This window comes from Lagenorhynchus albirostris, chromosome 9 (genome assembly GCF_949774975.1).
Source record: "Lagenorhynchus albirostris chromosome 9, mLagAlb1.1, whole genome shotgun sequence".
Classification (NCBI taxonomy): domain Eukaryota; kingdom Metazoa; phylum Chordata; class Mammalia; order Artiodactyla; family Delphinidae; genus Lagenorhynchus; species Lagenorhynchus albirostris.
Window position 1 is genome coordinate 94,642,759 of NC_083103.1, and position 27,861 is coordinate 94,670,619.

General features: G+C 39.0%; 1 protein-coding gene across 2 annotated transcripts; it reads left to right on the forward strand.

Annotated features, from left to right (window-relative positions):
- Positions 1-1,537: 1,537 nt before the first annotated feature.
- On the forward strand, positions 1,538-27,861 carry ARCN1 (archain 1). Of its 2 annotated transcripts, none has more exons than XM_060160502.1 (10): positions 1,538-1,685; positions 12,416-12,679; positions 13,176-13,355; positions 13,487-13,692; positions 14,518-14,682; positions 18,426-18,591; positions 20,591-20,738; positions 21,049-21,157; positions 23,773-23,977; positions 25,891-27,861. In XM_060160502.1, the coding sequence occupies exons 1-10, from the start codon at positions 1,683-1,685 to the stop codon at positions 25,978-25,980; spliced, it is 1,536 nt and encodes a 511-aa protein (XP_060016485.1). In that variant the 5' UTR covers positions 1,538-1,682; the 3' UTR covers positions 25,981-27,861. The 2 variants fall into 2 exon arrangements, with proteins under 2 accessions (XP_060016485.1, XP_060016486.1); XM_060160503.1 differs by lacking the exon at positions 25,891-27,861 and adding an exon at positions 22,368-22,435 and having other exon boundaries at positions 23,773-23,905.

The window sequence follows — 27,861 nt, forward strand, 5'->3', positions numbered from 1 at the left end:
GAAAAGCTGAGTTTACATCTTGGCTTTACCACTTGCTGGCTGTATGAATTTGGGCAAATGCTTAACTTTTTTGATCCTCAGTGTCCTTATCTGAATTGTTGTGTATAAGGATTAGAGATAATACGTGTAAAGTACCTGACATAAAATAAACACTAAATAAAAGATTGCTGTTTATCCATTATTGCAGCAATAATGGATAAACAGTTGAGCCACTAACATGGCATAAAATAATGTGGGGAAGAACTGCTGAATCACTTATAATCTGAAAAGTCTGACGTTTGGCATGGAAGACTACCCATACAATCAGAAGACCAGATTTGAATCTTGTTTCCATTATAGAACTAGAAGTTTGGGTACATTTCTTAAACTTGTCATCATTTTCTTCATTTACAAAATGGACATAAGCACAGTAACTGCCCTGCTTCCTACACAGTTTTTTGGAAAAAAGATATAATTTACCATAAAAAGCTACCCTTTTAAAGTGTACAATTCAGTGGTTTTTAGTATTTCACGAGGTTGTGTAACCACCACTTCTATCTAATTCCAGAACATTTTCATCACTCCAAAAACCAAAACTCATTCCTTATTTCTCCCCTCCCCCAGTCCCTTGCAGCCCTACTTCTTGTCTCAATGGATTTGTCTACTCCAGATGTTTCATATAAATGGAGTCATACAAAGTGTGGTCTTCTGTGACCAGCATTTTTCACTTAACATAATATTTTCAAGGTTCATCCATGTTGTATCATATATCAATACTTTATTCCTTTTTGTGACTAATAGTTCATTATGTAGATATACTACATTTTGTTATGGACACTTGGAATGTTTCCATTTTTTGGCCATTATGAATAATGCTTGTATGAACATTAGTGTACAAATCTCTGTGTGAATGTATGCTTTTAATTCTCTTGCGTATACACCTAGGAGTGGAATTGCTGGGTCACATGGTAACTCCATGTTTAACTCTTTGAGGAACTGCCAAACTGCTTCCCAAAGCAGCTGCACTAGTTCACGATCCCACCAACAGTGTATGAGGGTTCTAATTTCTCCACATTCTCATCAACACTTATTATTACAGCCATCCTAGTGGGTATGAAGCAGGGTTTTGATTTGCAGTTCCCTAAGGATTAAAGATGTTGAGCATATTTTTATGTGCTTATTATTCATTTGTATATCTTCTTTAGAGAATGGCTATTTTGGCCATTTTAAAATTGGATTTTTTGTCTTTCCATTGTTGAATTTTAAGAGTTCTTTATATATTCTGGCTACTAGTCCCTTATGAACAACAGTTATTTTGTATATCAAATAATAGAGTGGCTGTGAGAACTTTATAAACTGCAAGAGACGTCGCAAATTAAACGAAGGCACTGACGAACAGGGAAAGTACAGAAGCCACCGGTTCCACGCTGGTGGTCGAGTCCGGTGGCCTGCCAGACACAGCCAGCGTCTCAGCCTGCGCGCACAGTCTTCCCACCCCACGGCGCCCCGCCCCCCGCCCTTTGACCCGTGCCGTTTCCGGTTGGAGACGTGGCTCGAGGCCGCCATCTTGGCAAGAGGCGAAGCGCCCGGTGCTCCTGTCAGGGGGGCAGTAGGTCCGGAGCGGCCGGTGCTCCCCTTCCCCCGACCCCAGCCCTAGCTGCAGTGGCGCCGGAGCTCGGGTGCGACCCACCACCGCCGTCGCCATGGTAAGACCCGGGCCGGGCCCAACTCCCGGGTCCCGGCCTTGCTCGACCGCTCTCCCTGCTGCCGGCCTGTGCTGGGGCCAGAGGAGCCCCGCCCCGAGGGCCCGGAGCTGGGCGCTTCCCCCGGGCTCTGGGAGCAGGGTGGCCTTCCGCACCCTGTGCTCGACCTCCCGGGAGATCCGAGGGACCTGACTCCAGTCCCTCTGTGGTCGCGCCCACACCCCTCCCCCGCAACCAGCTGGGCACCCTCCTCTGCCGGGACCCGGGCCCGAAAACGGGCCCAGGGTTGTTGCTCTGCAAGAACCTCTTAGTGATGTCCCTTGGACCCCACGCTGTGGACGTGGGCGCTAGTGCCCAGCAGGTTCCGTGGGCACCTAGGCGCAGCAAGCTGGGCCTCTCGAGGGTTCTCTTCCTTTTGTAAAAAGTTCACCTCTCATCCCCGGTGTTCCGTAGGCCGTTGAAGTTTGAAATCTAAACCCATTAGCGTTCAGGACTTTTTCTTTAGTTTGTTTGAAAAGGACAAATAGAGGAAAGTTCGAAAGGAGGCATAGAACAGGAAGGAATAACTTCTGACACTAATTTGTCCCTAATTTGTAGGACCCAAGTGTCCCAGAAACCTGCCTCCTACTTCTGTAGATCTTAGGTGGGTCCATTTGTCAGTGTGATTGAGTGTACACTGTGTATAAGAGCATTGGGAAAATGTGAGCCGAGTTATCGATATCACAGGCTTTCTGCCTTCAGGGAGCTTGTCGTTCTGGTGAAGTGAAATGTGAATGTGGCATATTGTAATCAGATATCTCACAGGAGGGAGGAGGAGTTTATACTCTGGGACCTGTCACTTGCCTTCAGTTGTATTATCTTTGTGTTCTCATCTATTGTTAAAATTAACGTGGGTGCGAGATGGGACACAACAGTGCTCACTCCACTGCCTCTTTCTTTCTCACGTCGATTTGTGGATATTTATGAAGTAGGAGAAATTTTTTGGTTCCAAACAAGCTAGTAATTTTTTTAAGTGCACTTTATGCCCTTCAGTCTTTTGAAGGACAGTCTTTTTTTTAATTCTATTTTTGTCAATAGATTATTAATTTGATTTAAAGCATCTTCCTACACACTTCAGAGATGACAGTATAATTTGGTGCCAATCATTAAGTTCTGTTCACGACCTTTTTAGATGAGAACTTGGTTGGTGGGGGGGGATTCATGCTTGGGCTTTAAACCACTGAAAGGTTTTCTTCAGCTTCAGGCATATAAATTGCATCAGGTAGGTTTACCTCATCAAACTTTTATGTTGGACGTAAAATTTCCCAAAACTCCTTTCTTCGTTTCCACTAGGAGGCTTAGTATTTGGGTAGTGATTTTTAAACTACTTCCTTTATACATCCTGGATGTACCTATAGTGCATTTCAGAGTATATTGTAATATTAAAAGCAAAATTAAAGTCTTGTATTATATAAACGAAATATAGATTAATCTTTACAAAAACCTTGTTTGTTGAAAAGTTCTTGGAACCTCATACTGTTTTTTTTCCTAGTATGATTTTTAATTCATAGATAACCAGAGGGATGGTAGAGCCCTAGATGTTGAGTGGTAAATATAAAAGTATAAATTTTCCATGTTATTTGGACATGTGTGCATATACATACAGTTGTGTCATGTTTAAATATGTATGTGTTTCTGAATTACTTGGGACTTGGCATGATCCAGATACCTACAGATTTGTGTACTCTGGATAACAACTTATCTCAGTACATTCTGTAAGACATTATTAAGTATTTTTCTGTGTAATGTCTTCGGGTTCTATTCCTTTACAAAGAGATCCCTGGACAAAGAAAGGTCCAAATAGGGTAACATTTTGTAAGATTTCTTGGATCTAAAAGTTGTATCCAAACTTCTGAAAGTTGATTTTTCCTCAACATTTTATTATAAAATTTTCAAACATGTAGGAAAGTTGAAAGAGCTTTACAGTGAACACCCCATGTAACCACCAGCTAGATTCTGTAATTAACATTTCACTATTCTTGCTTTATCACGCATCTAATGATCCATTCATCCCTGTAGCCATCTTTTTTTTAAAATGCGCTTTAGGGTAAGTTGTAGATATCAGTATGTAAATGTTGATTTTTGAAAAATAAATTTCCTTTAGCTTTAGTTACTGAAGTTGGTGCAAAATGTCCTACACTACAAAGTCCTTCTAGAGAAATAAATGAACAAATGGAAAAACAAATGGCCTATGATGACTTTGTTATAAAATGAAGTACAAAAAAAGCATCTTTTGATTTGATCTTTTTTTCCAGCTTTCTGCAAATTAATGAGAACATGTTCTTATTTTCTTAACACTTGTCAGATATCATTATAGTCAGTTCTTTTTCTTAGTAAACTTATATTTGAATGAACTTGATATTAAGTCTCATGGTAGCCCTAATCTGTAAAATCTTTACTTATCTACAGAGTGCTGTTCTCTTCTTATTTACTAAGTATAGGCAATGAGTAAATTTACTGTAGTGATCACATTAAATATAAATGATCACAATATGTTCAGTTTCCAAGAGTCATTAGTTATTAGAAAGCTAGATTTGGGTTTGTATGGCTGGTCTACACATGATGGGGGCGGGGGGAGACTGAAATCCTACACAGTAATAACAGTTCCCAGTTAGGGAGTTATTATTGTTTTGGTTTTTCTTTTTTCTTTTTCTTTTTCATATACAATACAGCAGCTGCACAGCTATTGTATTCTTTATTTTTTTGATTGTTGTTTGAGAGGAGAGTGAAGAATGAAAATGATTTTCTTGAGTTTCTTTTGATTTACCATCTTATTTATTCTCCAAATAGAAGGTACACTGCAGAAACTGAGAACAATGTCCTTTTATTTATTTATTTAAAAAAAATTTTTTTTTTTTTTTGCGGTACGCGGGCCTCTCACTGTTGTGGCCTTTCCCGTTGCGGAGCACAGGCTCTGGACGCTCAGGCTCAGTGGCCATGGCTCACGGGCCTAGCCGCTCCGCGGCATGTGGGATCTTCCCGGACCGGGACACGAACCCGTGTCCCCTGCATCGGCAGGTGGACTCTCATCCACTGCGCCACCAGGGAAGCCCTGTCCTTTTATTTTTATACTCTACAGGTTTTTGTTTTAGAACAGAAACTTGTGATGAGCTTAAAACTCTCACTGAGTAACTTCAGGTTTTGGTTTTGTATGAACTCTGTATTTTATTGTAATCTTCCCCCGATTTGATTTTATCTGTAATCACTTCATGCATACAAGAAAGATGAAATGGTCCTCTATGACAGTTGTAGAAGCTGGCCTTAATATGATCATGAATTATATATATATCATCATTACAGTGAATTACGAGGAACAAAGTGACTGGCTAATTCTGGAAGTGAGGAATACTGAAGCATTTAGAGGTTCAAGGAAGTCCTTGACTTTTTTCTTTAGGGAATTATGCGTATTTATGCTGAATTACTACCTGTTATGCTTGGACCTCTATCACTAGTGAGGATGAAGGGATGATATGGCAGCTATCTGACACACATATACTATACACACACATGATTTGTTTTGGTTAGGCAGTTTGCCTTCTGGCAGCTTAATATTAATGTAAAGTATGGTTCCAAAGTATTGATAGTGGGACTTCCTTGGTGGTCCAGTGGTAAGAATCCGCCTTCCAATGCAGGGGACGTGGGTTTGATCCCTGGTCAGGGAGCTAAGATCCCACATGCCACGGGGGAACTAAGCCCATGTGCCACAACTACTGACCTCATGCGCCTCAACTAGAGAGTCTGCGTGCCACAAATTACAGAGCCCATGAGCCGTGGAACCCATGGGCCACAAGTACAGAGCCCAGGCACACTGGAGCCCGTGCCACAACTAGAGAGAGAAAACCCACATGCCACAACTAGAGAGAAGCCCGCGCACCAATAAAAAAACCAAAAAACCCAAAGTATTGATAGTTACCACTGGAGCAGTGGGTGTGAAATGGAGGTATTGCACATTTTCTGTTGCTATAAAGTTTTCAGATGCTTACACTTACAGAATCTTAAAGGTGCAAAGGCACTTTCACATAAACTAACCTCTATTTTCACATAAACTAACCTCTTTTTTAATTTATTTTTGAAATTAATTTATTAATTTATTTTTGGCTGCCTTGGGTCTTCGTTGCAGCACGCAGGCTTTCTCTAGTTGTGGTAGGCAGGGGCTACTCTTCATTGCAGTGCACGGGCTTCTCATTGCGGTGGCTTCTCTTGTTCTGGAGCGCAGGCTTTCGGGCACGCAGGCTCAGTAGTTGTGTCTTGCGGGCTGTAGAGCACAGGCTCAGTAGTTGTGGCGCACAGGCTTAGTTGCTCCACGGCATGTGGGATCTTCCCGGACCAGGGCTTGAACCTCTGTCCCCTGCGTTGGCAGGCAGATTCTTAACCGCTGCACCACCAGGGAAGTCCCTAACCTCTATTTTAGGGATATTTCAAGAAACAATTAAGTGACATCCAAGGTAACATAATTAGTGGCAGAGGCAGAACAGAAACCTAATTCTCCAGGTTTCTTTACTCAAGGAACTTTCTGATCCATGTAGTTAAAGCTGGGTAGCAGAGTGTTGTTATTTAATACAAAAACAAATGACAATATATTCAAAGCATTTTAAGTATTAGAGAAAAGTTGTCTGACAAAGTGTAACCTATTGAGAAATTTTATTTTGTTTTTTTAAACAGTCCTGAAGAGATCATCTGCATAACTTCTGGACCCTCAGTTTTTGTATCTATAAAGCGATCAAGGGCTCTTGAAAGTTTGTTTTAGGTCTAAATGCTCTTTTCCAAAAATGTAAAAAACAAGTATAATAACTGTATAGAGAATCATACTTATTCACTCTTCCCCAAAGAAAATCAGATCAAATTACAGTAGGAAAAATTAACCTACCTTTTAGTATATACTATTTTTTAATAATTGGTAAACACTTATGTGAAGGGAAGCTTAATTATTTAAAGGCATTTAAGATGAATGTTAATTTAGGGTAGGTTAAATTTATCTTGTTTCGAGCTAACCATACCTTCCAGCCATGTTAATAACTGTGTTATTAACATGGATAACAGTGAATAGAAACCTTTGTCAGCTTTGTGGATCCTGCGATTGTGGTGTCTTGAGGTTTAGAGTTATGCTTAGTGTTGGGCACTTTGGTCCTACTTTGGGAGCCTTATTCTGCTTATATCTGTATAGTGGAATGTCTCAAAGAGAGTCCCAGAGTTCTGCTTGGTACCTACTATTTTACCCTACTGTTTCTTCATCTTTACATACTCAAATTCCCTGATTCATCAAAGCATAATTTAAATGCTCTTTCTTCCATCAAGTCATCAGTGATCTTGTGAGCTAGAAGTAATTTCTTCCTCTGAATTCCTATAGTGCATTACTTAACATATTCTGCCTAGTATTACAGTTATTTATGTTTGTGTCTTATCCCTATTAGCCTGCTGCTGCCTTTTTTTTGAGTTATAATCGACATATAGCATATTACTTTCACGTGTACAACAATATCAGTAATTTGATATTTGTATGTATTGTGAAATGATCACTAAAATAAGTCCAGTTAACATTCATCACTATACATAATTACAAAAAAATTTAGTTTTTGGGGGATGCGAACTTTTGAGATCTTACTAGATTTCTTAAGAGAAGAATGCCAGTCTTACTGATTTCCTCATAGTATTCCCAGAGGGCATCTAGTGTGTGTAGTAGGTGTCCAATAAATAATTATTTAGTTAATTCTTATAGTAATACTGCTAAAATGGAGATTGCCACTGCCTAACATTAGCCTTTGACCATGCCCAATCAATAAAGCAAAGTGGGTGAATTGCCCCTCTACATTGCATACATCTTTCTGGTTCCAGGTTGCCTTTAATTTCCCTTTCATGTTGCCTTGATGTTAATTTTTACCTAAACTCTGTATGGTATGGAGGTGTTTTAAATTCCAGCTGCCTAAGAACTACCCTGAAACATACAAACATTGTTTCTAACAGGCTTATTATTATTATTAGATATGTTAGACATGGGCTTTGTATTAAATCAGCATATTTATATAGGTCTGAAGGTTTGGTCTGAGCAGTCCTTTCTCTGAGTAGACTTTTTTTTTATTTTTGCGGTACGCAGGCCTCTCACTGTTGTGGCCTCTCCCGTTGTGGAGCACAGACTCCGGGCGCGCAGGCTCAGCAGCCATGGCTCACGGGCCCAGCCGCTCCGCGGCACGTGGGACCCTCCCGGACTGGGGCACGAACCCGCATCCTCTGCATCGGCAGGCGGACTCTCAACCACTGCGCCACCAGGGAAGCCCCCTCTGAGTAGACTTTTGACTTCAAATGTTTAAATTGTGCTGTGCTTAGTATCTTTACTGTGGCTTATTCTGTTCCTTCAAAACCTCATAAAATTCTAAGGTGGGGTACCATACTTCTTAGGACTGTGGTTCTCGGCCTTTTTTTTTTTTTTAGTGAGCGCTCTATAAGTATTAAATTTATGATGTGCTCCTATTTATTAGTAATATTTCTCACTGCATAAAGTGATTCTCCATGGGTCATTTGAGAATTACTACTCTAAAGGATCTATGAATTCTCTGACATTATATGTAAAATTTTGTGGGGAGTCCATTTGCATTATTTGAGTATTAAAATACTGCCAAACCCATAAAAGTAAAAGTCCATTGCCTTGAAGTGACAAATTTTTTAATGACATGCATTTCTTGGCAAGTTTATTATTAATAATGGTGCTGTTTTACATTGTGTGTGTCTTTTACGTTTACATATTTTGTGGCATAAGTTGTATAGCTTTGGCTTACATTTTTATTACACTCATTTGATCCTCATAATAGCTTGTGAGGTAGTCAGATGATGCTCCATATTCTCAGGGAGGAAACTGAGGCTAAGAGAGGTTGAAACGTAACTTAAGTCAGACAGATAGTAAATAGAAGAACAAAAAGTAGGATCCAAATTGTCTCACTTCCAGTCATTTAATTTTCCTGGTATATTAACTTAGTTCTTCACAAATTTAGAACACTATTTCTAATTCACATAGTCTAATTCACATAGAAGGAGAAACCAATGTGAGGTGATCCCAAATATAAGGGAATTCCTCATTTACCTGATGAGAATATTAAGAAGAAAAGCTTTTCAGAATATAAAACTTTTAGGACTATAGCACAAATAGTTAAATATGTTCTTAAAGTATTTAATAATTTACTTATACATATTGTTAAAGTTACATAAATAAGATTTTTAATTGAGAAATAATTCCTTTTTTCTGTTCTTATATTCATGAAACAGTTTATCCAAATTCTTCACAAGCATCATCATCACTAGGTCTTCTTTTTGAATTACCAGTTTTTTTTTTTTTTTTTGAATTACCAGTTTTTTAGAACTTTTATACGTTGAGTTTTTTGATATTTGACACTTTTTGAATTCATATATTATATTGATACTTTTGGAAATTTTAACCCATTGGTATAACATTATGACAGTTGATTTTAAAAGAAATATTTTTGGGGAATTCCCTGGTGGTCCAGTGGTTAGGACTCCATGCTTTCATTGTCGAGGGCCTGGGTTCAATCCCTGGTTGATGAACTAAGATCCCGCAAACCTTACTTTATTTGGATGTACATGTCATACAAAGCTTTAGTGAACCAATACAGAGACATACTTGCTTATCATTCATAAGCTAAAGCAGCAACTACCTTTTTCTTTCTTTTTTTGCAGTGGTTGAAGCATGGTTTGGTTGAAACATGAACATCATATGATAAAAATTAATGTGAAATCAAATTTCTTGAGTGTATTTGGTTTTAGTCTTCAAAGAAGTCTCTAAGTCTCTTGCCTGGTGATAATTTTAGGTCAATTTCTTCTTTTTCGAGATTAAGGTATTATCATTATGTGTGTACCAAAAATTACAGGAGTCCTTGCCCTTATTTGAAGAAATCTTTCTTTATCTCACACTATTAATTTAAAGACATGGATGGGGGACAGTGTGGGGCGTATAGTCTATATATAATATCTTTATATGGTAACAGATGGTAACTAGATTATCATGGTGATCATTTTGAAATGTATAGAAATATCAAATAACTATGTTGTATACCAGAACTAACATTGTGTTGTAGGTCAGTCATACTTTAAAAATAAACAAACAAACAAACAAACAGAAAAGAGATCAGATTTGTGGTTACCAGAGGCGGGGGTGGGGGGAGGGAGAACTGGATGAAGGTAGTCAAAAAGTGCTAACTTCCAGTCATAAGATAAATAAGTACTAGGCATGCATTGAACAGTATGATAAATATAGCTAATACTGCTGTATCTTATATATGAAAGTTGTTAAGAGAGTAACGTCACAAGTTCTCATCAGAAGGAAAAAAAATTTTTTTTCTATTTCTTTTTGGCTGCACCGTGCGGCTTGCGGGATCTTAGTTCCCTGACCAGCGATCGAACCCAGGCCCTTGGCAGTGAAAGTATGGAGTCCTCTAACCACTGGACCGCCAGAGAGCTCCCTTTTTTCTATTTCTTTAATGTTGTATCTATATGAGATGATGGATGTTCACCAAACTTATGTGGTAATAATTTCATGATGTATGTAAGTCAAATCATTATGCTATACATGTTAAACTTTTACAGGGCTGTATGTCAATTACATTTCAATAAAACCAGAAGAAAAAAATGAAATTAAAGACATGGAATCACTGGGACTTTCCTGGCGGTCCAGTGGTTAAGACTTTGCCTTCCAATGCAGAAGGCGTGGGTTCAGTCCCTGGTTGGGGAACTAAGATCCCATATGCCGTGGGGTGTGGCCAAAAACTTAAAAAAAAAAAGACATGGAATCACCATGATGTACACTTAAAATATCTCACATTTTTATATGTTAATTTTACCTCAGTAAAGCTGAAATAAATAAAATTCTGTGGCCAACAACAACAAAATAGTAAAGTTAAAGACATGAGGTGGGAGATTTCCTTTGAAAAGAATGGGTCATAACCTTGTTGCATTTTTATTCTTTTTCTGGGATCCTTTACTCCCCTCAGTATATCTTCTTGCCTCATGCCTGGGTGGTAGCAGAAACCTCCCAAGCAGCTGGTGATGGTGAAAGATACATTTCTTAAGTACAAAACTGTTCATTTTTTTAAAAAAAAAAAACCAAACTATTTATTTAAAAAATTATAAATATTTTGGGGAAAGTGACTGTTTTGGGACTTTTAAGCTAGCTTGTTTGCCACTCTTGAAGTAACCAACTAATTTTATACTCTATACCTCTCTGTATGTCTGAAGTATTTTATCTTTTTAAAAGGATATAACTTACAAAACAAGATTCTTCCTTAGAGTATTTATTTATGATGTAGAACTACTTTCTATTTTTAAACTTTTTAAATCTATACAACGTAACTTTATGCTGGAATAATTAAGGTAAGTTTCAATATAGAGTTGATAGACTCAGGAACATAAAATTGTATAACTCCCTTAAATGAGCTTCTTTCTAAACTTGCAGTTGTTATTTGGGAAATAGAGCAGTTGATAGCATTATTCTTGAGATTTCACATGAGAAAATTTGCCTGATGTTCATTGGAAGCAATTCAATCAGTAAAAATACAAATCTGTTTGGTAGAGGGAAATTATTTGTTCAGGATATAGATCAAACACTTTTTCGATATAAATTGTTTTTACCTAGCTGCTTGGAAATAAGCGTGATGGTAATTACCTCCCAAATACCCTAATGACCTATCCTTGATGAATAAGGACATTGTGTTCTCCTATAATTATTATAAAACTGTTCTGTTTTGAAACTATGAGAATATTTATTCAAATTGACTAACTTGTTTTTTCTTCAAGCTGCTCACCTGTAGAGGACAGGTTTCTGTAAAGCTGAGAAGCCTGACCAGTAGGATGTTGATATTTCAGAGGTTGTATCCCAGGATTGAGGCTTCCAAAATGTGTAAATAGTCTTTTTGTTCCTTGTCCTTGTGAACTTTTGGGTTCCTGTACTGAAGAGACTATTAACACTGCACTTAATATTCTTACTACTCTGCTAATGGCATTTGGTCTTCTCTTCTTTGATGCTTTATTCATTTTGTTTAATGAAATGCCAGACTCTGAAAAAAAGACTGTTAGTCTTGATCATTGCCCAGTGTCAAAACCTGTATGAAACATTGAGTCATTTAGTTTTTCATTTTACAGATTGTTTGCATGTCTGGAGGTAAGATAGTGTGGGATGGGAAGGTTAATCAAAGAGCAGAAGATAAATTTAGACTCACTAGATTGGTTCCGTATTCTAGGTAAAAATGAAATGAAAGGTCAGGGGCCTTGTATAAATCTTCAGTCTGCCTGATCAGACCTCTCTTTTGGCTGTGGAGATCTCTATTCTCCCTAGAAAAAGTTTAAGCTCTTCTTTATGGGTCTGCCAAAGCAGAGAGCAACCCAGTTTTGAGTCACAGGGGATCCATTCATAATGTATTTGTAGACCTAGAAAAAATTATTTCTTTACTAAGTTTTTCTCTAGGTATGTTATTGAAAAACAGGAGTAATAGCTTCATTTTCCTCTACTTTAGCTTTGTTTTATGAATGACATACTATAATTAAAAGAGCAATGAAGTAGAGTTTGAAAGTCAGCATTCTAATAGTAGTCACATCACTAAATAACTGAGTGTACCATTCTACAGAAGATGTGAGGATGCTGAGAAAACACATGTAAAGAAATAATTAATTAGTACTTATTTATATGTTCCCGGCAGGTGCTGTTGGCAGCAGCAGTCTGCACAAAAGCAGGAAAGGCTATTGTTTCTCGACAGTTTGTAGAGATGACCCGAACTCGGATTGAGGGCTTGTTAGCAGCTTTTCCAAAGCTCATGAACACTGGAAAACAACACACATTTGTTGAAACAGAGAGTGTCAGATATGTTTACCAGCCTATGGAGAAACTATACATGGTACTGATCACTACCAAAAACAGCAACATCTTAGAAGATCTGGAGACCCTAAGGCTCTTCTCAAGAGTGGTAAGAGTCCTGTAATATTGGGTTACAGTTTTTGTTTTTAAATTTTTTGTGTAAAACTGTTTTTCCCCCAAAGCAGCTGATGCTTATCAGTTTGCATGTTCTATGCCCCCAGCCCTCATCCCAGCATCTTATTGCTACAGCTCCTATTCATTCAGCAGACACTTACTGGGTATCCTAGACTGTAAGTATTACAAAGGAGAATATGAGAACTGCCCTTTTGTTTACCATTTCTCTAGCAGTTACTCTAACCTGCCTTTGTGGTTCTGACACTTGTTTGGCCATATTTTTAGATAATATTCTTCAGGTAAGATTTGTTGATGTAGCCACACACATAAAAGACTTTATGCCACAGACTTGCTTAAAATACAGAGTAGCAGAAGGAGCTAATAAAGGGATTTAGGCTTATTGAAATTTGTGTATTTTAAAGGATGATAACTGGAAAACAAAACTGCTGATAAATTCTAAATCTTTCTTTTCCATTGCTCTCCATGATTAGATTCCTGAATATTGCCGAGCCTTAGAAGAGAATGAAATATCTGAGCACTGTTTTGATTTGATTTTTGCATTTGATGAAATTGTTGCCCTGGGATACCGGGAGAATGTTAACCTGGCACAGATCAGAACCTTCACAGAAATGGATTCTCATGAGGAGAAGGTGTTCAGAGCAGTCAGAGAGGTAAATAGGGTCTTCTCTGTGACAGCTGGTTTGTATATCTTTCTTTTAGGCTTCATTATCTGATTTTCCCTTTTTTATTTGCTAGTCTAGTCTGTACTCAAAGCTACATCCAAGTATGTATCTTCTTGTAGACTCAAGAACGTGAAGCCAAGGCTGAGATGCGGCGTAAAGCAAAAGAATTACAGCAGGCCCGAAGAGATGCAGAGAGACAGGGCAAAAAAGCACCAGGATTTGGGGGATTTGGAAGCTCCACAGTGTCTGGAGGTAGCACAGCTGCTATGATCACAGAGACCATCATTGAAACTGATAAACCAAAAGTGGCACCTGCACCAGCCAGGTATAATCCAGTGTATCACCCAGAATGCAATCCTAGAATGGCAGATGAAGGCTGTATGTGTGTACCTCAGAGTGATATCTGATTTTTAGGCAAACTGTAAATAACAAGTGACTTGATGAAGTAAGATATAATATTAAATTTGGCTGCATAATATGGGGATAAAGAAGAAATCTGAATGTGGTGTTTTTTCCTTTTGTGTAAAAGAGAGTTCTTTTACAAATTATAACATGATCTCAATTTCCTATGAGAGTTGCCTTATTTTGGGAGAAGAGGGGATATTTAACTGTTTAAGGAACATGTATTTTTAATCTAGTGTTCATGAATGGATTTAAGGGAGAATCTGAACTACCTGAAATTATGTGAAAAAGTTCGTTTGTACACAGGTATATTTATCTGGATAGAAGGTACAAAGTTTTCATCAGATCACACATGCTTATGAAAGTATATACCTGTGGTCTTTGGGTACTTGAAGCTTATATGGGTTTTTTTGTTTTGTTCTGGCCGTGCCCCTGTGGCATACATGATCTTAGTCCCCAACCAGGGATGAACCTGTGGCCCCTGCAGTGGAAGCACAGAGTCCTAACTACTGGACCACCAGGGAATTCCTGAAGCTTATATGCTAATTGTGACCCAGCTGTCAGTTCGAGCAGGGAATAGTCTAGTCCACTAAACACTAGGAAGCTTGTGTTTTTTCCTTGAGGTATTCACATTCCTCTTAAAGAACAGCTTCAAGGAAAGCTTCAGTGATAGAGAATTATTAATTAGTTTTTCACTTTTTAAATCATGTGTGTATTTTTGTGTGTATGTGTGTGTTCTTCCACTTAGGCCTTCAGGCCCTAGCAAGGCTTTGAAACTGGGAGCCAAAGGAAAGGAAGTAGATAACTTTGTTGACAAATTGAAATCTGAAGGTGAAACTATCATGTCCTCCAGTATGGGCAAGCGTACCTCTGAAGCAACCAAAGTGCATGCTCCACCCATTAATATGGAGAGGTAAGTAGTAACTCTTTCAGTAAGAACAGACCACATAGTGTTAAAAAAAAATTATCTCAATGCACTGTAAATTCTTTTTGTGTCTTAATTTTTCCAGATTTAAAACACTTCCTACTGTATAGCACAGAGAACTATAGTCAATATCCTGTGATAAACCATAATGGAAAAGAATATGAAAAAGAATATACATATGTATAACTGAGTCACTTTGCTGTACAGCAGTTAAGCACAACATTGTAAATCAGCTATACTTAAATAAAATTTTTTTTAAGAAAGTACATTCTAGGTATTAACATGAGGTCTTCCCCCCTCCCCCTTTAAACATGATTGGGGGCTCTCAGCCACCTGTTTTCTATTAAGTTTAGAACTTACCTTTCTATCAACTCTGTGGTGGCTAAATTAAACAAAAATAACTTTTCTTTGTGCCTAGTGTGTACTTTGTCTCTTAAAATGGAGCGGAATTAGAGGGCTACAGTTATGATTAGCACTATACTATATTTTTGCATGTCTTTTTCTAATTAATTTTTTTTAATTTTAATTTTTTTTAAAGTGGTTACTTTTTTTTAAAATTAATTAATTTATTTTTGCTGTGTTGCATCTTCGTTTCTGTGCGCGGGCTTTCTCTAGTTGTGGCAAGCGGGGGCCACTCTTCATTGCAGTGCGCGGACCTCTGACTATCGCGGCCTCTCTTGTTGCGGAGCACAGGCTCCAGACGCGCAGGCTCAGCAGTTGTGGCTCACGGGCTCAGTTGCTCCACGGCATGTGGGATCCTCCCAGACCAGGGCTCGAACCCGTGTCCCCTGCATTAGCAGGCAGATTCTCAACCACTGCGCCACCAGGGAAGCCCTTAATTTTAATTAGTTTATTTTTGGTTGCATTGGGTCTTCATTGCTGCGCGTGGGCTTCCTCTAATTGCGTCGAGCGGGGGCTACTCTTCGTTTGTGTGCACGGGCTTCTCATTGCGGAGGCTTCTCTTGTTGTGGAGCGTGAGCTCTAGGCGCCTGGGCTTCAGTATTTGTGGCACACGGGCTCAGTAATTGTGGCTTGCAGACTCTAGATCGCAGGCTCAGTAGTTGTGGCACATGGGCTTAGTTGCTCCGTGGCATGTGGGATCTTCCCGGACTAGGGCTTGAACCCGTGTCCCCTGCATTGGCAGGCGGATTCTCAACCACTGCGCCACCAGGGAAGTCCTTCTAATTAAGTTTTAAGGAGGACAAAATTTATAAATATCTTTAGTAGCAAATAATGTATTATCTTTTGCCTTTTAAGTATTTGAACCCAGTATAGAACATTTTGATTTGTCTCTTATCTTAGGACTGTGGTACTGTTTGGTAACATTTTTAAGTGGTAGTTATCAAGTTCACATATTCATGACTCAGATTTCTTGTTTTGAAGCCCAGACCTTCTACTGTTACTGATGGTTTTGAGGTCAAGTGAAAGATGAGTCTGGGAGGATACCTCTATCAGGTGTGCATAAAAGAGGAGTATGTTATATGTCTTATTCTGTATGAAATGAACAGGGTTACGTCGGGATAAGTCTCTTAAATCACTAAAGCTCCTGTGCTATTCCTAGTAGTTGCTTTGAGGGAGACAGAGGCTTGACACTATTTTAATAAGATGTTGGAGACTGTCGTGTACTAGAGAGGGCTTGAGACTCTTTTCTGAATGATGAAATACTTCTTGAGCATGGAGCAAACGCTTGTGAAGGTAAATGAGACCCTGCATTGTCTTAAGATACATTCCTCTGTGGTCTTGAGTCTCATGCCTTTGTTCCTGGGAAGTCTTAGAGGTTAGAACAAAACAAAGTAGGATGCCAGAATAGTCTTTTTAAGCCTCTGCAGTTCACCCAGCTAAAAATAGTTTTAGTAAGGAATATGGGTAGATTGTACTTAATAATTGCCCGTAGCAGTAGCACCTTTTATTTTACTTATTTTGAAAACTAGATTATACATTCATATAGTTCAAAATTCAAAAGGTTCAAAGGGTATTGAACTAAAACTTCTTCCTCCCCCCAAGCCACGCAGGTTTCTCTTTTTGGAGGCAACTAGTATTAACTAGTTTTTTGTTTTTTTTTAATTTTTAAAAAATTTTTTAAAATTTAAAATTTTTTGGCCATGCCTCATGGCATGCAGGATCTCAGCTCCCCAACCAGGGATTGAACTCGTACACCTGCGGTGGAAGTGTGGAGTCTTAACCACTTGGATGCCAGGGAAACCTCAGTATTAACTAGTTTTTGTGTGAATCTTCCAAGAGGGATAGTCTATGTATAGATGAATAAAAACATGGTACAATTTCTGTATTTCTCCTTTTTATACATTAGTGGTGGCATACTAGACACATTTCCAATTGCTTTTTTCACTTATTTCGAAGACAAGAATTTCCTTATTTGAAGCTATAGAGAAATGCAGTACCTTACCCTAGACTGGATCTTGTACTACTATAAGGGGCATTATTAGGTCAACTGACAAAATTGGCATATGAATGGTAGCTTGAAGTACTGTGTCAATGTAAATTTACGACGTTAATAACAGTACTGTGGTTATGTGAAAGAATATCCTGTTCTTACAAAATACACTCTGAAAATGTTTAGGGATAAAGGGCCATGATGTATATATATTCTGCCTGTAAATGGTTCAAGGAAAAAAGTAAAATATATTTATATAGAGAGAGTGTGCAAATGATAAAACAAATGGGATAAAATGTTAACAATAGATAAAAAGGGTATAAATGTATTTCTGTTATAATTTTAGAAATTTTTTTCAAATAAAAAGCTTTTTCAATTGTTCCTCTTTTTTTTCCTAATTGCCCAGTATTCATTTTTGTGGATATACTTTTATGTATTTAAGTAGTCCCCCTATTGACGGACATTTGTCTCTAAACTTTTGCTATTACAAACAATTCTTCAGTGAATAACTTACTACATTGTTTTGCACAGGTGAGAATTTATCTGTAGGATGAGGATTTGCTGAACCAAAGGGTGTAATGCTTTTATTTTATTTTATTTTATTTTTTAGGGATAAAGGTTGTTTTCCTTTTTTTAATTGAAGTATAGTTGATTTATAATGTTATGCTAATTTCTGCTGTACAGCAAAGTGACTCAGTTATGCATAATATATATAATATATACACATTCTCTTTAATTTTTATTTTAAATTTTATTTGTTTATTTTTGGCTGCATTGGGTCTTCATTGCTGCACGTGGGCTTTCTCTAGCTGTGGCGAGCAGGGGCTACTCTTCGTTGTGGTGTGCGGGCTTCTCATTGCAGTGGCTTCTCTTGTTGCAGAGCACGGCTCTAGGCATGCAGGCTTCAGTAGTTGTGGCATGCAGGCTCAGTAGTTGTGGCTCGCGGGCTCTAGAGTGCAGGCTCAGTAGTTGTGGTGCACGGGCTTAGTTGCTCTGCGGCATGTGGGATCTTCCCGGACCAGGGCTCGAACACGTATCCCCTGCGTTGGCAGGTGGATTCTTAACCACTGCGCCACCAGGGAAGTCCCCACATTATTTTTTAATATTCTTTTCCATTATGGTTTATCCCAGGATATTGGATATAGTTTCTTGTGCTATACAGTAGGACCTTGTTGTTTATCCATTCTAAATGTGATAGTTTATATAATGCTTTAAATTTTGATACATATGGCTGCAGCACCTTTAAATAAGTTGCTTATGGCTAATCACCATTAAACCCCGGAGAAAGAGAGTTCTGGTTTTTACCTGTCTGAGCAGATTTATCATTCTTTCTCTACAGTGTGCACATGAAGATTGAGGAAAAGATCACACTAACCTGTGGACGAGATGGAGGATTACAGAATATGGAGTTGCATGGCATGATCATGCTTAGGATCTCAGATGATAAATTTGGCCGAATTCGTCTTCATGTGGAAAATGAAGACAAGAAAGGGGTGCAGCTACAGGTGTGTAGAGGCTTTTGATAAGGGAGTATTAAGGCTTTTGTCTACCTAACACAGTCATTCTCAACTGGAGTTCCCTGTATGAACCATAGAACACAGAAGATTATTTAACTTATATAACTAGTGCCATTCTAGATGCATAGGAAAGAAGTTAATTTAAATACAGAAGATTATTTAACTTATATAACTAGTGCCATTCTAGATGCATAGGAGAGAAGTTAATTTATTACCTACAGTGGAAGCCTTGAATTGATAAATGCCTTCCCAAGCCAGTTGGGAATGACTGACAGCAGCTGTATTAGTATGGCCTTTTAATACTGGAATTGAGTGAAAGGTCATTTTGAAATCTAATAAATGACTTCATACTCACAAAGGTACAAAGAGATGCATATTTGTTACTATTATGCAAAGAGTAAATTCATTTAGGATATTGCTTGAAATATAATTTAAAAAACAAAGTTTTAAAACTTAATAGGGTGGTATTTTATTTTATTTTTAAATTTATTTATTTATTTTATTTTATTTTTGGCTGCGTTGAATCTTTGTTGCTGCACACAGGCTTTCTCTAGTTGCAGTGAGTGGGGCTATTCTTCGTTGTGGTGCACGGGGTTCTCATTGAGGTGGCTTCTCTTGTTGCAGAGCACAGGCTCTAGGTGCCTGAACTTCAGTAGTTGTGGCATGCGGGCTCAGTAGTTGTGGCTCCCGGGCTCTAGGGCGTAGGCTCAGTAGTTGTGGCGCACAGGCTTAGTTGCTCCGCGGCATGTGGGATCTTCCTGGACCGGGGCTCAAACCCGTGTCCCCTGCATTGGCAGGCGGATTCTTTTTTTTTTTTCTTGCGGTACGCGGGCGTCTCACTGTTGTGGCCTCTCCCATTGCGGAGCACAGGCTCCGGACGCGCAGGCTCAGCGGCCATGGCTCACGGGCCCAGCTGCTCCACGGCCTGTGGGATCTTCCCGGACCGGGGCTCGAACCTGTGTTCCCTGCATTGGCAGGTGGATTCCTATCTTCTGAGCCACCAGGGAGGTCCCGGCAGGCAGATTCTTAACCACTGCGCCACCAGGGAAGCCCGGGAGGTATTTTATTAAAGCAGGTTATGACACTAAGCTTACTCATTCTGCTGCTATATAAACTGCCAGTGCTTGTTTTGTTAGCTGAAGGGCAGTATCTAATGGTATATTTGAAAAGTACGTAAAATCTTAAAATGAATATGTATGTTCCACCTACCTGGCTGTGTAAGAGACTTTCTTTATATTATTACAGTTCTTGTTAACAGTTTATTTAGATGGTTGATCCTACATCTCTTGTCACGAGAACAAAGCCTTTTCAGCGAAGAAAGTGGTTTTGTCTACGTTTTATTCCACTCATAACCAGCACACAGTTGTCTTTTGGAAGTAGTGCTTATATTATTTGACAGTAGCTTTGCTGGCTCATAAAGTCTATGTAGTCTGCTATCCACAAGTTACTTCTTTTTCCTTTTTTCTCCTAATGTGACTTCTTTTAAAAAGATCAGTCCATCTTAGTTGGCCTGAGTTTGAACAACTTTTAGGCAAAATTGCAGCTAAACTTTCCACAGAGCTTTTCCCTCTTTTGTCTCTTTAGTAAAAGGCCAGGACTGCTATGTGACCCAGCCAGCTGATCAACGTCTGACCCTAGTCTTCTATTTGGCAAGCTTGGCCTCACCATCAGGCTGCTCCCTATGAAGTATTTTTGTAAAGGACTTGGTTAATGGTCTTTTAACTTTTTCAGTTACAAAGTTACTAACTTGTTACTTACAAACAAAACGGCTTAGAGTTGAAATTACTTTATTACTATTTTTTAAATGTCTTAAATCTTTAAAAGTCTTTGAAGAAGGGAAATCTTTCTTCAAAATAAAAAACAATTGGAACTTTTTAGGCACCCTGTTTTAGATGTTTAGATTATGGGCCATGTAAGACCAAAAGAAATTTATTTCCTGTCTTATAATGTCTGAACCTCAGAAGTTTTCTTTCCCTTCTCATTTCAGACCCATCCAAATGTGGATAAAAAACTTTTCACTGCAGAATCTCTAATTGGCTTGAAGAATCCAGAGAAGTCATTTCCAGTCAGTAGTGACGTTGGGGTGCTGAAGTGGAGACTACAAACCACAGAGGAGTCTTTTATTCCACTGACAAGTAAGTGCCTCTGGCCAGTCCTACTAAGCTAGACTGCACTGAGAACTAGAAATAGCCTTGGCTTGTACCTTCTTCATTGCCACAATTCTTTTTCACAAAATGACCTTTCAGAATGGACTCAGTGCTATATTTAGTGTATTTTGGTAATAAGTAGCTTAAATTTTAAACACTTTTAATTTTGAAACCATTATTTTTAGTAGTTTACACTAGGATGTTTAAGGCCTGCAGTTGTCAGTTTTGATTTGCCATCTTAACTTTCCTCCATTCTTTTTCTAATGTTCTAATATACCTGCTTTGCTTTTCTCTTCAGTTAATTGCTGGCCCTCAGAAAGTGGAAATGGTTGTGATGTCAACATAGAATATGAGCTACAAGAAGATAATTTAGAACTGAATGATGTGGTTATCACCATCCCACTCCCGTAAGTACCCCACATAATCATTTTTTCTATAGCGAGCTTATAGAACTAGTCTTTTGGAACTCCTTTTGGAGGCAGCACTTAGCTGGCTATCCATTCTAAGATATTTGTTTCTCATAAAGGTCAGTTGTGAAAGAAACCAGGTACAAAAGGCTGCATACTTACTGTATGATGCCACTTATAAGACATTCTGAAAAGGTATTACTCTTGGAACAGAAATCAATCAGAGGAGCACAAAGGAACTTTTGGAGATGATGGAAATGTTCTATGACTTGATAGTAATGGTGCTTACAGGCTACATTTGTCAATGCATTGAGCTGTACACTTTTAAAGGAGTGGATATTACTGATTTTAAAGCCAAACAAGCAAAGCTGGTTATAGTTCTAGGGCTGTGTTTTCAGATATTGGTCTTCAGATTGTTCATGTAGTAATGAAGGTTTCCAGAAGGAGGAGCCAATTCTCAGTCAGACTTTCTCTGCTTTGTTTTGCAACTCTTAAAGGAATTGAGTCTGACAGACTGAAGTTTTCTTTTTCACTTTCTTCTCTAAATTTTCAGCTAAAGATGAGATTATGTTTTCAAGGGTACTATTCTTGCTGAAACAAGATATCTACATTAGTTTCAGTAAATTTTCTAACAGCTTTATTGAGGTATAGTTGACGTGATAAACTACACGTATTTAAATTATAAAGTTTGATAAGTTTTGGCATGTATGCACCATCATCACAATTAAGATAACAAAAATATGCATCCCCCCCAGAAGTTTACTTTCTGTAAGTTTTTGATGTGTGCTTAAATGGCCTACTTTCTAGGATCATCTGGAAATACTCTCTACTTTATCTCCTCACTAGCATTTCTAGTGACTGAACTATTATTGCTTCACCATTGAATCCCTGCTTCTCTGCTCTGCCTTTCAGCACCCCCATGATTAAGTACAGGGCTTAATTATGAATACCCAGTAAGTGAATTCTTAGTGTGTCTATACTATTAAATTGCTTGGTTATTATTACAGAGAAAATGGTTCTAATTTAATCTGTAGTTGTGTTCAAATTAATTTTAATTTAATTTGAATTAAAATTAAATCTAATTTATTTGTAGTTTGATTCAGGCCTTTACATGGCCAGGTCTGGTTTTAGTCATTCTTATTTCCATTTTTTAAAATATGCTTTATTACCAGTATCCCCTTTAATGGGCTAATCATCTTATTCTTCACAGCTTGGTTATTATTTCAGAACAATAGATGGCTGCCTTGAACCATTGTGAGACTTGGGCGTTGGTGACAGGTGTGGGTTTTATTTTGTCAAGATTTATTTTACTAGACTATTTTTAGGATGCCACAAGTTTTAGGCCTCTCCATCTACCCTATAATTGTGGTTATGGTGGTTTCCTGTGTCTTAGTTCAACTTTGCAGTAGTCTCCAGAAGAGACCCTTAGACAGCATTTTACCCTATTGTCTAGAACTGATCAAATTAGAGGATCTCAGAATCAGAATTGGAACAAGGGCAAAGGGAAGAAACATACATACAACTGGGACCATAAAATTGATAGGGAAGAGTTAATTGTGTTATATCACCCTTAAAGTTTTCTTTGTCTCCCTTATTTACCCTGCCTTTAATGCAAACATTGGATGTCACTGGTGAATTAAAAGATGGTAAATTTAGAGTGTGTAGGAGTAGCTGGCACTGCCTGTCAGCCGTGTGCGGGGATGCACAGTGCGTCCTGACTAGCCCTGGTTCTCTTGCAGACTAAGGACAACTGTGTAATATCTCTTTCCCATCACGTTCACATTTTGCCCAGGGGTAATTGTGCTTTCACTTATCAAATAAAAGTTCAGTTACTGGATTACAAATCAAATAAACCCACTGGCATCAACTACAATAAGTTTTAAAACCTTCTAAAATCTTTTTTTTTTTTTTTTTTTGTGGTACGCGGGCCTCTCACTGTTGTGGCCTCTCCCGTTGCGGAGCACAGGCTCCGGACGCGCAGGCTCAGCGGCCATGGCTCACGGGCCCAGCCGCTCCGCGGCATGTGGGATCTTCCCGGACTGGAGCACGAACCCATGTCCCCTGCATCGGCAGGTGGACTCTCAACCACTGCGCCACCAGGGAAGCCCCTAAAATCTTTTAAAAACATCCTCTCAAAGGTCCAAATTCATCTCCATTCTAAATAACCACATAATGGTGTTTAAGTTCTCCCCCACTGTTACTATCAACCTGTTTTTCCCCTCATTGGCATCTATGAAGAGAGCTACACTATGTTAAACTTCCATCATGACAAGGCAGCAAACCATTAGTGCAGTATTTTTGGAAATACATCCCACTTTACACATTTGTCAGTCTCAGTCCCCTGCCAGCTCCAGATCTAGTCCATAAGTTGGAGCAGCCCAGGACTATGTTTGCCCATTACTTATGGTTGCATATATCTGTACCTACAAAAGGAATTAATGAGACCCTTGGCCAAGGTTAAGGGTCCTTGAAGTTATCAGGGAGTCTAATTTTTTCTAGGACTATATAAAAGTGGGCAGAATTTGAGGAGCATAATCAAATTTGGGGCTGGTTTTCCTTGGCATAGTTCTTCTAGCTCTGGACAGCTAACTTGACACGGATGTTTCTTGTGACAGATCTGGTGTCGGCGCACCGGTGATTGGTGAGATTGATGGCGAATATCGACATGACAGTCGACGAAATACCTTGGAGTGGTGCCTGCCAGTGATTGATGCCAAAAATAAGAGTGGCAGCCTTGAGTTCAGCATTGCTGGGCAGCCCAATGATTTCTTCCCTGTTCAAGTCTCCTTTATCTCCAAAAAAAATTACTGTAACATACAGGTACCCCTGTTTAATAGAGAACTTATATGGGGAAAGTGGTAGGACGGATACCTGATAGGCAACATGACTTCATGGTCAGAGCAGAAATCAGAAAAGCTGATGTCCCCCGTGGATTCCTTTGCTGCCTCATTGTGTAATCTTGGTCAGTTCTTCACCTGCTTTGTCTCAGTTTTCCTCTCTAGATCAAAGTAAAGAAATTGAATATGACTACATATAAAAGTACTTATGGGTTGTGCAAGACTCATATCTCTTAGTTGCCTGCTTTTTTTAATAATCTCATGTATCTTAAAATCCATTTGCCAAAACACTCAACACATGACTTAGTAATGCCTTCTATATTGTCACTTGGTTTGATCCCAAGGAATGAAAGAAAGTTTATTTGGAAGACGAAATTACTGCCAAAAAAGGTGATTCTAATACAAATAGATACCGTTTTTGTGTTCTTTTATGTCACAGCTTCCCTTCATTAATACGGATAATCGTAAGCCAATTCTGTTGTAAACCTTGTCCTTAAGGTAGGCAGGCAAAGCAGGGGAAATCTGTGAACTGTTTATTTATTTATTTATTTATTTATTTATTCATGCATTCATTCATTCATTCCGTGCCATGCACCTTGTAGGATCTTAGTTTCCTGACCAGGGATTGAACCCAGGCCCATGGCAGTGAAAGCACTGAGTGCTAACTACTGGACTGCCAGGGATTTCCCTGTGAACTGTCCTTCAGATCATTATTTTTAACTCTTTGTTCTTCCAGCGTTCAAGTTGCATTATAAGCACCGAGTTTATATTGTTATCTTCCCCTCGGACTTGTTGATTTGCTTGTCATTCTGGTTATCTTCCCAGATGTTCTCTGTCTCTCCTGAAAGTGCTTGGGAAGTTATAGTTTCATCTGTTGGATGATTCCAAAGAGCAGTTCTCCCTCCCTCCCTCCCTCCCTCCCTCCCTCTCTCCCCCTCTCCCCCTCTCCCCCTCTCCCCCTCTCCCCCTCTCCCTCCCTCCCTCCCTCCCCCCATCTCAGTTATTGGCTTAACCCCATCAGTATTGGGAGCACATTGTTGAACCCAAGACATTTTCCTGTTACTGACCATTTGAAGAACAGGACAGTATAATTGCTCTGTCAGAACCTCACTAGAAAATATGAATCAGTGGTTTAAGTTTTGTGTTGGTGCCATTACACGCACCATTGTTACAGGTAGTTCATTAAATTGGACATCTATTATTATTAATAAAGAGAAATCTCAGGACTTCCCTGGTGGTGCACTGGTTAGGACTCCGAACTCCCAACGCAGGGGGCCTGGGTTTGATCCCTGGTCGGGGAGCTATATCCCACACGCATGTCGCAACTAAGAGTTCGCATGCCACAACTAGGAGCCCGCCTGCCACAACTAAATACCCAGTGCAACCGAATAAATAAATACTAAAAAAAAAAGTAGGTTTAAATAAAAAATAAATAAAAAGAAATCTCATGAGAAGGACCCAGCCATACCTAGAAAATGAATATGATAGAACAACTTAGTGAGACTGAGAGCAAATTAAATAATGTTGAATTGTTAGAATGTTGCATTTTGGATCAAAATGTTAATCGATCATCCTGATAGAATGTCTATGACTTTCATAGGTTTTATAGGGCAGGGCCTGGGCAGTGGCCACTCATTCTGGACCTTTTACTTAATATTAATACCACTCTACATGTCATCCCAACAGTTGTCTTTTCTATCTAGAGAGCAGATTAATCATGTTGGTGGGGAAGAGTGATGCTTTGAGCTGCAGTTGTGAATTGAACTTTTTTAGTATTTCTGAGTTACTTTTAATACTGCTTTAGGGGATTTGATCTGTTCTGTACTGAGAATTTAGCCAGCACCTTAAAGACCCGCTGTCCTTCTGCTTTACCTTACTCTCTGTTTGTTTTCCTAGGTTACCAAAGTGACCCAGGTAGATGGAAACAGCCCTGTAAGGTTTTCCACAGAGACCACTTTCCTAGTGGATAAGTATGAAATTCTGTAATACCAAGAAGAGGGAACCGAAAAGGAAAATTCTCAAATTAATAAAGAAGAAGCCAACAGTGGCTGAAGAATTTTTTCCAAACCTGCAAGCCATTGGAGACCCTTTTTTTTAAATACAGTGCACGATTCTCTGAGCGCAAGGACCCTCAACTCACCCTCAGTGTTTCAGTGTCACAGAGACATTCTCTGGCAAGGAAATGACACAAACATAAAGGGAAAGGCTGCTGATTTCTTTGGCAGATTTTACTGGCCAGCAGGAAAGCAAGCTCTCCAGAGAATGCCCCCAGTTAAACACTTTGTCCCCCATCAGCTAAGTTGTTTTTTATTTTAATGCCTAAATATATTTCATACTTTGTTTTTAAAAAGTTTTCTCTGCAGAAGGTTTTAATCTTTCATACTCCTTTCCTTTACCTTCAGTTTTTTTTCTTTATATATATCCAATCCAGCACTGAGATCATCTGCATATAGGCACTGTATTTGGCACTCCGGGAACAGGTTGATCTAATCCATTCTTGATTTCTGGACTATGCAGGTGAACTGCTTGAGGGGTAGGGGGTCTAGAAGTTAAAAGATAAGGATGTCTTATCCTTTTCCTATATCTATTCATCCCTCCATTCCTTTGCCAGGCTGTTTTCCTTGCAGTCTTGTTGCTCTGGTTTAGAACACTAGTGTGAATCCCACTTGTGTCAATATTAAAGACAGCTGAGAAGCAGCTTTCAAATGGTATAGCCCCCACTTCAAGGTGTCTGGGAGGAGAATGGTCATGTCCAGTTAGGGATTTCACACCCACAGGTAATCATGTCTGCTGCTGGTGCTACCCAGCCTTCCATTCTCCATATTTTGGGTACTTCAGCTAAAACATGATAGCTAATGGTCTTTGTAATCCATTCACATTCCTGAGATTCACCACCTCCCTCTTTCTGAATGTTCTCTGTGTCATCAGTTTTTTCCTTTCTATCAGACATGAGGTTATGATTTTGGAGGCTGTAGGTTCAGTGAGTCTTTGTGCCAATCCCATTGGTCCTGAACTATCAAGGAGCCTCCCTTTTCACCACCAAGTTTTTAGCATTTCAAGATTCAGCTGATTATATTGCTGTGTAGGCATTGATATATTCCATTCTAGCCTGCCCAGCATTTTTTCAGCAGCCTTTCTGTTCCTGTGTCTGAAATCCTTCCTTTTTCTCCCCTAAGCCTTTTCTGTTTAGTGTCATCATGTAATGGTTGTTTCTCAGCCCTTGTTTCTCAGCCCCATCTCATCCATTACTTCTTCAATGGAGAAGACTACATCAGCCAGCCCAGCGTTGGCTTTTAACCCAGTATTGCACTGGGAGTTGGTGGAGTTGCTGCCAGGCTGCAGCCACAGACAGGGGGAAGAGACAGATGACAGTAGATGACTTCCTGCACTTTCAGCTGGTTGGAGAGTACGACTCCCACTCTGAACAACATCTGACCTTCCCTGCAAAGAGTGTACTGTAATTGAAGCAGAGCAGTCACACACGAATGGCCATGGATGGAATTGTTTGCCAAAGAAATTTCTGGCCTTTCCCTTTCCCTTAACTGCATCAGGGAAGAATCCTTATCTCTAGCTTGGTTTCCACATAAGGTTTTTTTGAGGAAGGGGACTGGAACAAAAAAATCTGTCATGTAGTTAAGTAGACAAGAAATCTTATTAATTCAGTTTTGTTTGAGAGTTGCTTGTCCATATGATTTTTTTAAAGTGAAGTTTAGTTTCACAAAAACTTTTTTTTCTAAAATTACTTTTGGGGTAATATTTAAAATGAGAGAAGTTTTGTAACCCTGTAAAATACATAGGGAATATAACATTCCATTGTACACAAAGAAGGCAAATTCTTTAATCAAATAAAAAGTATTATAAAATGAA